Here is a 16,429-nt window from a genome sequence, read left to right on the forward strand (position 1 = left end):
TGAAAATTGCTCTCTACAATTAGAGCCTTAATGTTAACCCTGGGATATAGAAAAAAAAAATAATGAAAATCCAGCATTCCTGATTTGACAAGGGTAGTGGGAGGAGAAGGTTGGCAGAGCAGGGATATCATAATGCCACATAGATACAATATCCTAGGCAGATAGGACACATCCTGACTATGAGAAGTCATCAAGAGAGTGAGAGGGAGACAAGAAAATGCAGGACGAACACACACTGGCCACTATAAGGAGTTGGAGAGGCACTTTGGAACTGATGCAATACAAGCATGCAGAAAATGGGCGCTCGTATTGAGTGCCCATTTTCCTAATGCGCACGATTCAAAAAGGACATGCTAGGGATCAATTGTACATCCCTAATGCGTCCTTGTCATCAGGTGCCCAACAGAGGTGAGGTGAGGTGAGCAGGTTAGGAAAACGGAACGCTCAATTTCCGTTTTCCTAACCTGACCACCATCAGATGCTTTCTGTGGTTCCCCCTTTGTATTGCGATGATATTAAGTAGGCGGAACCACAGAAAAGCAATATTATCTTCTTTTCTGTGGAGACGTGTGAAGAAATGCAAAACCCTATAAATACACAGTCAGCACATATGGAGCAAATCTGCCATTCCTAAATAGCACTAACGCTTAAGACTCAAACAGCAATAACTCAAAGTATGAAAAGGCAACAGAATAAATATTAAACCTGCTAATGGGAGACATCTTGGTCATACAAGCAAAACTTGGATAGACCCTTAGTAAATACAGAATAAGCAGTCACAACTTAGAAACTGAACCCTCAAGCGAGAATCTGCATGCAGCGCAACAAAACAGAATTCTGTTTTCTCTTGTACTAAATTCAGAGACAGAAAAGATGCACATTTTCTAAAACTTACAAAGAAAAAGCCTTTTCATAAAAGAATGAGTAGAAACATTTCTAAATAAGCCTCAGGAAAACAAAAGCTACGGATCGTAGTCTGACCAGATCACCAGAACCTGGGAACTGTGTTTGGTTCTCCCCTATACTTGGTAACGCGTTTCTTTAGCATTTTCACTATCATTTGGGTAACGCACCTACAAAATGTCATGCCAAGAAAGTGTCTTGAACGTGAGACGAAGAGACCGGAAGCAGTCAAGGAGGAACAGACGGACTCGAGCCTCCGCGCCCGTAGTCTTTATCCGCCGGAAGCTGTTAGCTGACAACCCGGAAATATTCCGAGCAAACCGAACACAAAGAATCAAGGAACGAACATGCGCAACACCAGCCGCGCCACGCAGGGCGGCAGACGTCTTCTTCCGCTTCACGCCAACAGTCTCCGCCCACAGCCGCGAGGAGGAGCGCTGAATGCCTGACTCTGGCCCCACCTACTGCTGTATCAGGAAGTAACGTAGCTGTCATTGCTTTCTCGGTACCCGGAAGCTAGGGCAGCAGGCTTGAACGAGGAAAACGAGGGAGAAGCGGGTCGCGGCGCCGCCTCCACCGTAGAGACTGTCGGTAGCACCGAGGGATGGACCCCTGCCCGGAGCCGCTAGGGTAAGAATATAAAGAGCAAGCACGCACCGATACCAAAATGTATAGCACTGGAGTAGGGAATTTCCTGGTACATTATTATTTAGCAGAGGGCTCTGTAGTGTTGTTATAAAACAGATTGGCAAGCGCATAAGAACATAAGTCCAGTATCCTGCTTTCAACAGTGGCCAAACAAGGTCACAAGTACCTGGCAGGATCCCAAAAGATCAATAGATTCCATCCTGTTAGGGATATGCAGTGGATTGCCTCAAACCCACTTTAATAATGGTTTATGGATTTTTCTTCCAGGAACTTGTCCAAACCTTTTAAAAACCCAGCTACATTAACAGCTTTTATCATATTCTCTGGCAACAAATTGCAGAATTTAATTATGTGTTGAATAAAGACTTTTTGGTTAGAGTTGGGAGGAAGAGGGCAAGCAAGCTCCGCCCCCAGCTTCAACTGCTAATTTCTTATACGTTTACAATTAATCATTATTTCTTACTTACATTCTTTGCATACATCTTAGAACATAATTTTTCATTTCCAGATCAACTAATAAAAATCATGAAATGAGAAAACCAGAAATAGTGGCAAAGGAGAAAATGAAAAAACAGCATTACTAATAGAAGCTTTGGTACTAAATTACTATGGCCTACTTCAACTCACTATACAAAAAAAAAATTCAAATTATGGTATCAGCTCAGTAACATCAACACAAACTCTCTCCACTACTGGGCATATTTATTTTATGAAATAATACAAAATCCTGCAAAATAAATAAATAAAAACACTCAGCATGTATGATTGTAGCAAATTTGTTATACCACAACAACACTAACTCCCAGGACTTAAACAGCAACAACACTATCTATGAAAAGCATTGCAAATATTACAACAGGCTATAAAGCATGAATACATATTCTATTGGGAAAATACCTCAAACAGAACTACAACAGATCCCTACATGCTAGTGGACAATGACAGGGGTTCAGCAGCCCCCAACACAACACATCCCATCCCTTACCTGATCCATTACAACTTTTGTGTTTAAGTTATTGCCCTTCTTGGGCCTTCTATTCTTCTTACTTCTAAGCTGTAAAGCCTCCAAGTTTATAGTCCTTGTTTAATGTAACTTACTGCTCTCTTCTGAGTATTTTGTACTGTTCCATTTCTGTTACAAGATTTTTCTCTATCCCCCGTTCGATGTAAACCGATCTGATATGGTATTTAACCATGAAGTTCGGTATAGAAAAATGCTAAATAAATAAATAAATAAATTTTGCTCCATCTCTTTCTCCATGTCCTCAGCCCATCACCAATATCACCCAACCATCTCTCCCCCACACCCCAACTTGACCCAGATTGCAGCTTCCCCCCTCTCTTCTCCTCTCTCCCTATTTCTCCCCCCTAGCTCCAGCAGAGAACCAGGGATGTCTAAAGGAGAGAGAGAGGATGTCAGAAATGGGATGTGAGAGAACAGTGAATAAACATGGAGGATGTAAGGAAGGATCTGAAATGATAGAAGGTGAGGGAGGTTCCAGGATCTGGGGGACAGAGGCCAGTATCACGGATAAATCCAAATTGGAGGGAGAGAGGGAAATAGGTGTTCTACCCCCATTCTGGGCTAGATCCCTTTCATTCCCCACCTACTCTCTAGCCTCTTTCTTTCACCCCCAAATCCTATATACCCTCTCATACATACAGCCAGTCCCTATCTGTCCCCACCAACTTGCATGCCTGCCACCCCAGCAAGCATACCTCTGCCACCGCCATCCCAACGCCCTCTCTCAGTCAGGCAGCCAGCCAGCTTCTGCCTCCTTTCCCACTTCCAGCCAGTCAGCCAGCCAGCCTACCTCTACTGCTGCTCCACCACCATCTCTCTTCCAACCAGCCAGCCTCTGCCACCACCACTGCCACGCCCTCTCCCAGCCAGTCATCCTGCCTGGGCCACCTCGATCCTGCCACTTCCTCCCCCAACCAGTCTAACTTTGCTGCCACCACCAACACTGCTCCGTCCCCCAGCAAGCTTGTCTGTCTCCCTCCTCCTCTACCCAGAAAGCCATACCTTGCTGGCTTGCTCCCCAGATCTTCAATCTCTTGGCTGGTCGTCCATCCCCCCCCCCAAACAGTTAATATTGGCACTATGTGAGTTGGAGCTGCGCAAACACTGCGCTGATCTTGCAAGACTGAAACTGTGATCAGCCCAGGTACCTCCACTCTTGTGCTGATCTCACAGTTTAAGTCTCGCGAGAGAGTGGAGGCACGTAGGAGACAACTTTTCAAAATGATTGAGGGTGCTAAATCCCTTTTAAAAACATTAAAGGAGTTTGCTCAATACTGGAGGTGCTCAAGCACCCATTGCACTCACAGACATGGCATCTATGAGTGGAGGCACCCATGCAGCTCTAAGTCAGAGAACCAGGCCATGCTGCTATTAGCTGTTTGGGGAAGAGTCAACAGATGGAAGATCTTCAGCGACAGGCAAACATGGTGGGGCGGAGGCCTGGGTGCCTCCCCCTCCCCCTCCTGTTCTGATGTCATTTCTGCTACCAGAAGTAGGAGTTCCATTTAAAAACATCATTTAAAAAGCTTTTTTTTTTTTTTTAATTTCTCTTGGTAATATAATTTACCATCTGCTTTGTGTCCAGTTTGGACCCAAAATTTTGGTTGTTTTTTAATTGCTGCTGAAATGAATGCTTACAATTGGGGAGAAAACTGATGAGAGTGAAGACTATCTAGTGATGTTAGTATTTGCCAAAGAATGATCTAGAATAAAAATAATTCATGCTAAGGGACTGTTTACTTGGTCAATAATTGTCCTGAGTTACCTCATATCCTGTTTGCTTACAGCCTGAGAAGACATTTCTGCTTCATGTCCTCTGTTTGCTGATAGATGAAAAGATGCTCATCCCTTGAAATTAAGGTGAGAAGTAATTAGTGAAAAGACTAATACATCATCCCTACGGTGCATGCTCCATAACCTTCAAGCCTTGTGTATGGTTAGTGCAAGGGACTAACGGGGTATCATAGGGGCACTGGCTAACGGAATCGGTGTCTGATTGAGAGAGCAGTGGCAGGGTCAGTCTGCAGAGTAAAACCTTGACAGAACATCCATCTTCAGATGGTTTTTATTATGACGTTCCGGCAGTGGGACTTATAGCCAGCCATGGTTTGTTTCTCCTCTTTAAGAAAATAAATGGCACTGTCTCTTTAACAGCTCTGGGCTCCTCGGCACTTGTGCATTCATCACTTAGTCCCAAGTGTGAGCCCAGCTTGATTGCCTTGGTTCTTCCTGGACCCCGGATGCCCTCCTTGCTGAATGTAGAGACATTTTAAGGGCAGGCTTCACCAGTATGGACACATAATCCAGGTGGAACTGTGATTTATTCACATTTGCCTCAGCCATGGTGACTTCATAAGAAATCAAGCGAAACAAGGTGGCTGCCCAAGCCGCAAAGCAAACAAAAACACAATATAGGGTAGGGAAAAACCCTCTATGTCCATAAACTTATGATTCAAAAAAAGCTTTTAAATATTCTGTGCCCTGTTTTCAAAAGCTGAAGCTCGTAGAAGTGCTGTACACACGGTTCACCAGCGGTTTGCCTTCCGACGTGCTGTCTCTGTTTTTGGAAGAGAGTAATGAATGCTCGATTGGATGCCTGATAGATGATTCATTCTCCTTACACATTTTGCATAAGTTGAATGTTTCTTCACTGACATATTTGACAAGTTTGAGATTTGTGTCCCTCCCAACGCAGTTTTTGTATGAAACACGGTCTGTGTCGGGGGATCGTGTAACTTCACTTCTAAGTCTGGATATCTCTGGATACATCTTTTTTTGAATCCTAAGTTTATGGACAATAGAGTGTGTGTTTTTTCCTGCCCTATATTGTGACTTCGTAAGAAAGACATAGGTATTGTTGTGCACAATAACTTTCTAGCTTTGCAAGTAGTAAATCACATAATAGCGCTGAATGCTACTTTTTAGGAAACGGGAAGCACAGGAAAATGCTGATAAACATTATAATCTTTGCAAAAGAAGAAATGCTTCCTCTTCCTGGAGTTGAAGGCTTTCTGTAAGGTAGTGGGAAGACCTGGCTCTCAGAGTGGGCTCACCTGTTGGTTGGGGTGAAAGTTTTTTGTTCTGTGAGATCTCTGCCCTCCTGTGCTAGGTCAGGGAAAGCATTCTGTATGATAAAGTTTGTTTTGTTTTGGCAATTTCAAGCTTGAAAACCCTCTGCACAGTGAGGTGGATTAGCAGAGTTGTATTTGTGGGTCCCAGTACTGGAATAGTAGGTGGTACTGCAGGGCAGGAGTGAGGTGCATAGGCAGAGCTATGTGGAAGGAGGGGGGTCCCTGTTGTGGAATATCAAGAGGTGCTGCAGGGCAGGATTCAAGTACTTTGACAGGGCTGTGTGTGAGTCCCATTACTGGAATAGCAGGGGTGATGCCCTTCATTACTAAGGTGGGTTAGCAGAGATGAATGTGATTTATTCAGTCTCTTTCTGATCTCTTCTGTGTTTTTTTGTTTTTTTTTATCTCTGTAGTGTGCTGGTCTCATGCTGGATGGGAAGCAGAAGGGATGGTTATGGAGTGCAAAAATGGAGACCTCACTGTGTGTCACCGCATGCCTTTGGCTGAGCCTAGGGTTCATCCTCTTCGTTATTTCAAGCGGACACAGTTCAGAACTTGAGCCTAATGCTGAGTGCCAGGGCCTGGAACTGTCTTGGGCCGTGCACCTGCAGGTCCACGATGGGGAGCACAGCCAGCAGGCGCTACATAGATTGGCCAATGAACTGGCCCAAGTCACTGGCCTGGTGAGCAAAGGCCAGATTGGTGAGCTGAAGGACCATTACCTGTTCAGCTACGAGGGCCATAGCCGGTGCCAGGGAGAGACAGAAGCAATAAGGATGGCGGTAGCTGCGTTGTTTGCACAGCACGACAGTGTGCGGTGGCACTCTGAGCAGAAACCTCTCAGGCGCTACAAACGAAGCCTACACTTTGATGACCCCAAATACCCACAGCAATGGCATCTGGTAAGGTCACGTACTATGCTATCAGAAAGAAAGACCAACATGGTTCAAAATGCCATTGAACTAATCACATGAGTTGCTCTTCTCTCTCATATCTATTTTATGGTGTGTCAGAGCAGTGACTGTAGCAGATCAGTTAGTGGGTCATAGGCCTTGTGCATCCTAGGGAGGCAAGCACAATCCCAAGGCATAGCCCTTCCTTCAATTCAGTACTGAGAGTGCCCTATGCAGGCAGACTGTGTTTCCTTTCTACCCTGCTGTTCCAATGCTGATACGCAGCTGGAACACAGCTCTGCCAGTGTGCCTTGTCTTGCCCTCCAGGACTGATACCCACACAGCTCTTTCAGTGGATCTGAGTTTTTTTTTTTTATTCTTGTTTTGGCTTTAGAACAACGTCATGACGCCAGGGATGGATATAAATGTGACGGGTGTGTGGGAAAGAAATGTGACAGGGCGAGGCGTGACAGTAGTGGTTGTGGATGATGGCGTGGAGCACACTCTTAAGGACATACAACCCAACTACGTGAGTATCGATGACCAAACGAGGGAACCGTCCTGACGCCCCTCTGCCCAGATTATTAAGTCATTTCCCCTTTTCCCTCCTGTCAGGAGTCACACCGTTTCCAAAGCCCTGAGTATCTTTTTAATGCTTCATAGGGCTTGGGGTATTATTGTATATCTGTCATTTGCTTGCTTTGCTCATGGTTTTTAAGGATCTGTCTCTGCTAGCTAGGAAAGAGTTTGTACAGTATTTCAAGCTATTGTAGATGATTAAGTGGGTGCATCAAAATTTGACTGTTTTTCTTGTTTTAGGTAAGCATTAAAGGTTTCTAGCCTAGAATAGAATGCTTTATACCTTCTCTAATGTGCTGAGATGAGGTAGAATAAGATTGCTTTAGAACATAAGAAATGTCGTGCTGGGTCAGACCAATAGTCTTATCGAGCCCCAGTATCTTGTCTTTGACCGCGACCAGTCCAGCCGTAAGAGGTGGTGGGCCCCAAACTTACGTGGCAAATAATTGTAAATGGACCTGTCTTCTAGAAACTTGTTCAAACCTTTTTTTTGGACTTGACTCGTTCCTCTGCCAGCACTACCTAGAGTTCAGTGGGCACAAAATATTACAGGGGGAAAAAAAAAGTGTTTTAACCCCCCCCCCCCCCAGAAAAAAATAATTTGAGTAAGTCTGGCAGGTGATTCTGCTGAGTCGGCTGTAATGTGGCCTGAAGACCTAGAACCATCCTGAGAAAATCAGTGCCGTTAACTTTCGGCAGCTGTTTCCCAGGACGTTTGGAGACAATGCCCAGATTTGCCAATAAGGCACACTAGGCCTGTGCCTGGGGTGGCTAAAATCTAGGGGGGGGGGGGTAGCAGGCTGGCTGAAGATTTCCTGCCTCCCAGCAGCTCTGAATCTCACTCAGCAGAGAACAGCGCTCCGTTTCCTGTTCCAGCCCTTCCCTCCCAGGCAGCATGCAGGGGAAGAAATGAGGCCCAGTGAGACAGCAGAGCAAAGAAATGTTGCTCTGCTACCTAATCCAGCCCCCCCTGTCGTATGCAGGGAGGTGGAGGCGTGTGCAACAGCACCAACATGGCCTAGGGGTGGCATAGACGTAAATCCGTTTCTCAGAACAGAATGAGCAAAAGAGGACATTCCCAGGAAATAGAAGTGAATCCTAAAAGGCCTTCCAATGATAAGTGGAAGGGGTGAGGGGTCTTTGAGGAGTAATCAGAAGGTGACAGGTAGTGTACTCTTGTGGCTCATAATGAGATAAGAAACCTTGGTCTTTGCGGAGTCCTTTTTTTTGTCAGTTTCAAAGTGTCTAATCATTTTGACTTCAAAAGGTTTGCATTCCTGGGTTGTTTTACATTTTCCTTTAATTATCCTGATCATAAGGTCATTGATTCAGTGGTCTGGTTACAAAAAATGCTCCCCCACAGAGGTATCACCTTCATTATTCCCTGTGGCAAATCTGTCCCCCCAATGTAGCCTGCTTCTTTACATTGAAAAATATACACCACGTTAGAGGAGGAGCAGATTACGTTGAATGCTTTTTCCCTTGTGGGGTCCTGTGATATGTGCTGAATGGGATATGCAACATTCCCTGCCCCTCCAATATTGGTCTTCAGGCAACCACCTAATCTGAGGCAAAAAAAAATAAATAAAAAGCAAGCTTCTTACGGAAGCTCCAAAAGACAAAAATTACACTTTCAATGATTTCATTCTTCAGGAAAAGTGGCTATAAATCTTCTATGATTTTTCCAGCTCTGGCTTGTATGAAACTACAAGGGCTACTCACTCTCTGGTTTTCTTTTCTTTCTAATGAAGTAGATTTGTCCTGGGTGATTTATGTGAACAAGCCAACCTTCCTGGAAATGATTTTGGAGTTGTAGCCTTGGCTTTGCCAATCATGACCGTCGTGAGGGTGGGTTCCCCACTTGGGAACCATCCCATGACCTCCCGGATTACTGTGGCCCCAGACCCCAATGACTGCAGACATTAGTGTGCTTACATGTAAGGACCCGAGAGCCACTTGTCACATTGTACATTGATGGTTACAGGAGCTACCAGCAGTGTTTGAACAGCTCTGCTGCCTAGTGTTCTCTTATCTGCCAAAACCAGACCCTCTGTGGGGTTTGAAGCGGGTACTACTCGAACCCAATTAACTCTCCCATGCCAAATTGAATGTTTAGGTCAGAGACTAACAGTTTGGAGGATTCAGTAATCTTTTGGATCAGAGCATATATGTTTGTAGTGAAACAGTAGAACTTTCTGTGGAGTAGTCCATTTTGAATTTAATTGAAGGGTGGCGTACATTAAAGGCATTGTGAAATTAGGGGTCTCTTCTCCCTCTGTCCAAATCATAAAAATCTCATTAATATACCATTCCCTGTACGTACCCGGATTAGTCCAGACAGTGGGTTGAGCCTCCTGTCCAGCAGATGGAGATATAGGATACCCTTTTAGTTTTTTTTTCTCTAACAGGACAGTGCTCACCCTGCATCCCTTCAGTATTTCTCTGTCTCCAGCAGATGCAGATGGCAGACCCTGCGGCTCCCCTCTAGACAGCTAGATTGTTTGGGAAAGTCTGCTTTCTCCCTCTTTCTGTCTTATTTGGATCAAGCAAGTACTACATTTCTAGTATCAGTTTTCAAAACAAAAAAAACAAACAAAAATCTTCAAGTTTTCATTTCTGGTAGGGAGCAACAGTGTTTGCCCCTTGCTCTTACTGGGTGCCTAAGGGGGCTTTGCCCCTTGAGATCCTCAGCCTAGCACCCTTCCCGGTGACCTGCCTGGCTAGGGGTGAAACTGGTGGTCCAGTCCCTCCCCCGCACAGACCCAGAGACAAAGCTTACCTCGGGTCTGCTGCAGAGAAGTTCATTCCTCTGCTTCTTCAACCTTACCAACAAGTTTAAAAAAAAAAAAAAAGAAATAAACCTTCCATCGGGGGAAAGAGCGGGTAGCTGAACTTTCTCTTCCCTGCTCTCAGCCAGACACCGGCGATTCTTGCCGTCTCACACGCGGCAGATCTGATTCTTGCCGTCTCACACGCGGCAGATCTGAGCCTCCCCCTCGCTCCCTCTATGCCTCGATCGGCCTTTTGCCTCGCGTGTGGTGAGCCTGCCTCACGGCTCTCCCGCGAGGGAGTGTGTTCTCGATGCTTGAATGGAGGGGAAGGCTCCTCTGCGCCGGAGAGATCAGCTGCTCGTTCCCGGCCCGGCAGATGCACTGCAAGGACGGCCCCGTTCCTGCAAACTGCGGGAACGGCAGCCATTTTGGCTCCAAACCTCACTGAAGATTCTGAGCCTGATGGGGGAAGGGACCCGATTTTTTTTTTTTTTTTTTTTCCTCACCCCCGCCCCCACCTCGATTTAAGCTGATTTTGTTCTCATGCATAAGGCTTATGTTGCCAGCCTTCTACAGCCGAGAGGAGCTGCCCAAAGACCCACCTCCACTAGATCCCAGTCTTGGTCTCATTCCTTTTGTGGCCGACGGCCGTTCCGGGATACGAACCCTTCAGGTTCCACCTCAAAGTCCTCCCAATGAAATGCGGCCGGCCCATTCCTCCGCTCCCGCCTTAGGTGGATGTCTGTCCCTTTTTCTCGAGGAATGGGCCAACATCACGTCGGATCAGTGGGTCCTCGATGTGATCGCCAATGGCTACGCATTAGACTTTGCTCGGGAACTTCCTGACCGCTTTCTAATCTCTCCCTGCTGCTCTTGGAAGCGTCCAGCGGTGTGCCAGACTCTGGACAGGCTACAGGAGCTTAGTGGCATAGTCCCTGTACCCCTGGAGGATCAGGGATCCGGCCAGTATTCCATCTACTTCGTCGTGCCCAAAAAGGACGGCTCCTTCCGACGATCCTGGACCTCCAGCAGGTCAACCGAGCTCTCCGGGTGCCCCATTTTTGGATGGAGACCCTGCGAGCAGTCATAGCGGCGGTTCGCTCAAGCAAATTGCTGGCCTCTCTCGACTTGACAGAGACTTACCTGCATATCCCAATCTTCCACAACCATCAGAAGTATTTCCGCTTCGCCATTCTGGGTCACCACTTCCAGTTCCAGGCGCTTCCATTCGGCCTGGCCACAGCGCTGCATACATTCACCAAGGTCATGATAGTGGTGGCGGCCTCCCTTCATCGGGAGGGAGTCTTGGTCCACCCTTACCTGGACGACTGGCTCATCTGGGCCAAGTATGAGAACCTGTGCACTGCAGCAGTTGACAGGGTCGTGACTTTTCTCTCCTCTCTCGGGTGGATTGTCATTTTCTCCTCAAACCCTCCCAGGTCCTGGAATTTCTAGGAACCCGTTTCGACACCCGCGTAGGCAAAGTCCTATTGCCCTAGCACCGAGCGCTCAAGCTCATGGACCAGGTACAACATCTCTTATCTCTTTCGTTACCCATGGCCTGGGACTATCTCCAAGTCCTGGGCTCCATGGCTTCCACCATAGATTTGGTTCCTTGGGCTTTTGCGCATATGTGTCCTCTACAGAAAGCGTTGCTGTCCCGCTGGAAGCCGGTCTCGGAGGAGTTCCAAACACCCCTACCACCTTCAGACTCTACCATTGCGAGCATGCAGTGGTGGCTTTCGCTCGCCCACCTCTTGAAAGGAGTGCCTTTGGAGACACCCCAGTGGATCGTTGTGACAACGGATGCCAGCCTTTCCGGCTGGGGAGCGGTGTGTCAGCACCAGTCTACTCAAGGACAGTGGTCTCCTGTGCAATCCCGATGGCACATCAATCGTCTGGAAGCCTGAGCTGTCCGTCTGGCACTCAAGACGTTCCTGCCCTTGCTCCGTCACAAGGCCGTGCAGGTCCTCTCCAACAATGCTGCCACAGTAGCTTACATCAATCGCCAGGGTGGCACCGGGAGTCGTCTGGAGGCCAGCAAGCTGCTTTCCTGGGCGGAGAGACATCTGAGTCGTCTGGCAGCTTCCCTAATTGCAGGGAAGGAGAATGTGCAAGCAGACTTCTCAGCTGGCAACACCTAGACCCCGGAGAGTGGGAGTTGTCCGACGAGGCGATGACTCTTCTGGTGCGCAAGTGGGGAGTTCCTCACCTCGACCTGATGGCTACCCTGAACAACGCAAAGGCTCCCAGATTCTTCAGCCACAGACGGGAGCACTGCTCGGAAGGGGTGGATGCCCTGGTTCTCCCCTGGCCTCACGACGTTCTTCTCTACATATTCCCACCTTGGCCTCTGATGGGAAAGGTACTCAGAAGGATAGAACTCCACAAGGGGCTGGTCATTCTCGTAGCACCGGCATGGCCTCTGAGACCGTGGTTCGCAGACCTGGTGAACCTCGTAACAGACCGTCCTCTTCACCTCGGTCACATCCCAAACCTGCTCCGCCAAGGACCAGTATTTTTCAATCATGCGGATCGCTTTTGTCTAGTGGCCTGGCTTTTGAGCGGCGGCGCCTGAGAAAGAAAGGGTATAAGGAGGAAGTTATCTCCACTCTCTTGCAGGCACAGAAGACCTCTACCTCTCTCGCTTACGTCCGGGTATGGAGAGTGTTTGAGAATGCATGTACTGAGTCCGGAGTCCAAGTGCACAATGCTCCGGTATCTCAGGTCCTTTCCTTCCTGCAGTCTGGTCTCTCCAAAGGTTTGTCTTTCAATTCTCTGCAGGTGCAGGTTTCGGCCCTCTGTTCTCTCCTTGGGCGTATCGATGGTTACGCGGTGGCGACCCATCCAGATGTTGTTCACTTCCTTATTATTTATTTATTTGTTTGTTTTTATATACCGACATTCATTGGAGTATATCACATTGGTTTACATTATAACTAGTGGAATAGTAAGACTAAGATGTCTTATTATTGATACATTATAACATGGTAACATTATAGCAGGGATATAACATTGTGGCATTTTAACAGAATAGCAATATAACAGAGGGTGGGGGGGAGCAAGATGGGATTAGATTATGGGAGGAGGGCCTACATGGAGAGCGTTGGGCAGGGGGGAGATGCAGTGTGACAGGAGCTTATTAAAGAGGTTAGGAAGTGAAGGTTAGTAGTTTGGAGCTAGGTCTTGGTGGCCGGGGAGTATCTATTGCATGTTGGAGGATTGGGAGGATAAGACATCATGGCAAGATAACTTAGTCTGATAGGGAGGAAGCATACAATGTGGCATATTAAATTAATAAGAAGATTTTTGTCTGGGTAGGGAAAATGCAAGGAGGCATTGTAGGATAAAGTAGTGACTTTGCGACAAGTAGAAAGGGATGAGGTTGGAAGGAGGGTCTGTGGAGGGGGGTGGGAGGAAGGGAGGGGGCTGGGTAGGGGATCTGGGAGGTGGGTGGGAGAAGTTTGGAGAAGGGATGGGGGGGGCAGGGAATGATAGATTAGGTCCTTAAAGGGGCCAAACATTTAAAGCCACCTGCCGGCCTACTTGTCCGTCCTGGAGCCTCAATTTGGTGCTTCAAGCCCTTTGCAAGGCGCCTTTCGAACCCCTCTGGCAGGCCACGCTTACAGTATTTCTGGTCTCTATTTGCTCGGCCAGGAGAGTGTCCGAGCTCCAAGCCTTGTTTTGTCGGGAGCCCTTTTTCCGCTTTTCAGACTCAGGTGTTTCCCTCACGACAGTGCCCTCCTTTCTTCCAAAGGTCGTGTCTTCCTTTCACGTCAATCAGTCAGTGGAGCTTCCTGCTTTTTCTCCTGAAGACCTTGCATGCACGTCTGGCGATGACCTCTGGCGTCTTGATTTAAAGAGAGTCCTGCTCCAATACTTACAGCTTACTAACGAATTTCGCATCTCTGATCATCTCTTTGTCCTATGGAGTGGCCCAAATAGAGGTAACAAGGCCTCTAAGGCTACCATTGCTCGCTGGCTGCAGGAGGCCATTGCGTCGGCTTATATCTGTCGTGGCCGGTCAGTTCCGGAGGGCTTGAAGGCCTATTCTTTGCGTGCACAATCTACTTCTTGGGCGGAGCAGCTACTTGGAAGTGCCTGCATACTTTTGCTCGTCATTATTGCCTTGATGTACAGGCACTAGTTTTTGACTCCTTCGGGCGTCAGGTTCTTCGAGCGGGACTGTCTCGGTCCCCCCTTGTTTAGGGAAGCTTTGGTACATCCCACGGTCTGGACTGATCCGGGTAAGTACAAGGAAAGGAAAATTAGTTCTTACCTGCTAATTTTCGTTCCTGTAGTACCACTGATTAGTCCAGACTCCCGCCCGGGCTGTGGTTTCTTTTTGATTCGTCCGCTTGAAGGTTTCTTCCTTTTTTTTGTTTGGTTCTTAACAGCATTTTGGATCCAGTTACTTTCTATCAGAACTTCAAGGCACCGGAAGTCTTTCCCAACTGGATATCTGTGTAAGAGCGGTTCTTTCATGTGTTGATAGTTCAAATTACATGTTGGGTGTTACTTACTTGATCTTCTACTGGTTCACGTTACCTTTTCTTGCTTTGATAACATTTATACTGAAGGGCTACAGGGAAGGTTCTGTCCTCCATATAGGATACCCTTTCAGTTTTGGTCTGTCTCCATCTGCTGGACAGGAGGCTGGTACTACAGGAACGAAAATTAGCAGGTAAGAACCAATTTTCCTGTAACATTTTAATGTTGAGGGCTATGACAGAGCTATACTTAGATGCCATGGGCTAGATGCAATTTTTTGCGACATAGAGATGAAAAATATCAAACTTTAGCTATCGTAAAGGCATGTCCCTCCAGCCATTGGACAGTTAGCCGCCCTTTGCTAACCCAGCTAGTCCAGGGCTGGTCAAGGAAAACCAGCAGCTGATCTCTGAAATCTGTTTTAGAGTCCCGAGGGCAGCTACGACTTGAATTCCAATGATCCTGACCCTATGCCCCATCCAGACAATGAGAATGACAACCACCACGGAACCCGCTGTGCCGGCGAGATAGCAGCGGTGCCCAATAATGGCTTCTGTGCAGTAGGCGTGGCACATGGGAGCCGGATTGCAGGTATGTCACCTCTCTGAGCCATTGCATGGACTGCAGAGAGCTTTTGGTTCAAAATCACCTCATTAGCGCTGGGCGCTTCTGTATTCTGGTTAAACGCACAATGAGCAAGGACAGCATGATGTACGTAACATCAGTGGCTCTGAGCATCATTGCAGCTGGGGTCCTTACCTGTAATCAGTTTCTGCAAATTGTAAAGAGGGAACGACCCTGGCAGCCACAGAGCTCAGGAAAACTGATATTATAAAGTGTCTGAAGACGAAGAAAGGGAGCAGAGCCTACTGGAGAGTGAGGCTTGCTAGCCAGCTAAAAAGAGATCAGTAGCTGGGGGTAGGACATGGAGGAAAAACAGAGGACATTGCAAAGCAAAAGTGTTCCTGTCTAGGCTTTAAACCAGCAAGGGCAGGCTTGCACTTCTCCAATTATCCATTGGATGGCGCTGTTCTCCCAAAGGTGAAACTAGAAAGTGTATGGTGGGCAGTTTCTCAGATTTATTTAGTGTTAGTACAGTAGCTGTTGGATATACATTTGTGCATCACTTTGGTCCTTCAATGGAAAGGCAGTCATAAAGTATGAATAATAAATAAAAATAATAATAATAATGAAATGTGACGAGCAGCAATTGACAAAAGCGAGAGTCAGCAGCCGAAACTGGGAAGCTGAATATAAAGTGTGAACCACTGAATTACTTGGGGGGGGGGGGGGGGGGGGGAGTCATTTTTCCTGGATCTGCTGCTGTATCTGGAAACGTGCACCTCACGAGACCTGCAAATACAGCAGTGTGGGATCCTGCGATGAACCTAGTATCCAGAGCTGTGTCGCCACGAGGCTGACCAGATGACCCTTGGGGCTTTGGCTGCACCGCAGAGGGGGCAGGTATCAAAATCCTTGCCCTGGGCGAACAGCCATTTACTCGTGTAAAACGGCTTAGCTGAAAATGTTGCCTTCTGCAGCCCAGGTAAATGTGTGCATGGGGGTTTCCAGAGGATGCACACTTTTATCCAGAGGCAGGTTCAGAGCCGAGGAGGAAAACAGCACCGGTGCGTCCCATTTTCACAGTCATGCAGTGTTCTATCCCCCATCCCGCTTGAAAAAAAACAAGTGCGTGGTACGCCAGTGCCTTTAATGCGCTCATTTTATGCTGAATTTCAAAGAGAGCAGGCCCGCTTATGAGGCGCGCACTCTGAAAGCGCCAGCGTGCGGTAGAAGACAAAACTGAATCTTCTGAGAAATTTGCTTGAAAGCTCATCTTGCAAAAAGTTTTTTGTTGAGAAGCGTCTGAAACTTGCCCAGCCTGGATGGGGGGTAAAATTACCTGCGTCCTGGGGCGGGCAGAAAAAGTACCCGCAGAAAAAAGAAGATTGTTATTATTATTGGTTTTTCTCTCAGCTGTTTTCAGAGTGAAAGTGTGCACCTGCTTTATCTTTAAGAATTTCTGTGAAGCCCGGGGGTGAAAGTACC

The 16,429-nt window shown here is 47.3% G+C and overlaps 2 protein-coding genes across 5 annotated transcripts in view; one reads left to right on the forward strand and one right to left on the reverse strand.

The window, feature by feature from the left end:
* RNF214 (ring finger protein 214) overlaps positions 1-1,265 on the reverse strand; it is a 31,171-nt gene extending 29,906 nt beyond the window's left edge. Inside the window, exon 1 of one of the 4 annotated variants that reach the window (XM_029573325.1) lies at positions 1,074-1,265. Coding sequence is in view for 1 of the 4 variants with exons in the window: in XM_029573326.1 (XP_029429186.1) it covers positions 1,074-1,087 (14 nt within the window). In the remaining 3 variants the exon portion in view is untranslated. The remainder of the gene's footprint in view (positions 1-1,073) is intronic. The other 3 variants (XM_029573326.1, XM_029573323.1, XM_029573324.1) reach the window with 3 other exon arrangements.
* PCSK7 (proprotein convertase subtilisin/kexin type 7) overlaps positions 1,252-16,429 on the forward strand; it is a 40,862-nt gene continuing 25,684 nt past the window's right edge. Inside the window, exons 1-5 of the mRNA XM_029573322.1 lie at positions 1,252-1,533; positions 4,363-4,435; positions 6,060-6,548; positions 6,934-7,068; positions 14,806-14,971. Of these exons, the coding sequence (XP_029429182.1) occupies positions 4,406-4,435; positions 6,060-6,548; positions 6,934-7,068; positions 14,806-14,971 (820 nt within the window). The 5' untranslated portion in view covers positions 1,252-1,533; positions 4,363-4,405. The remainder of the gene's footprint in view (positions 1,534-4,362; positions 4,436-6,059; positions 6,549-6,933; positions 7,069-14,805; positions 14,972-16,429) is intronic.

The sequence above is a fragment of the Rhinatrema bivittatum genome, chromosome 12, assembly GCF_901001135.1.
Source record: "Rhinatrema bivittatum chromosome 12, aRhiBiv1.1, whole genome shotgun sequence".
Taxonomy (NCBI): domain Eukaryota; kingdom Metazoa; phylum Chordata; class Amphibia; order Gymnophiona; family Rhinatrematidae; genus Rhinatrema; species Rhinatrema bivittatum.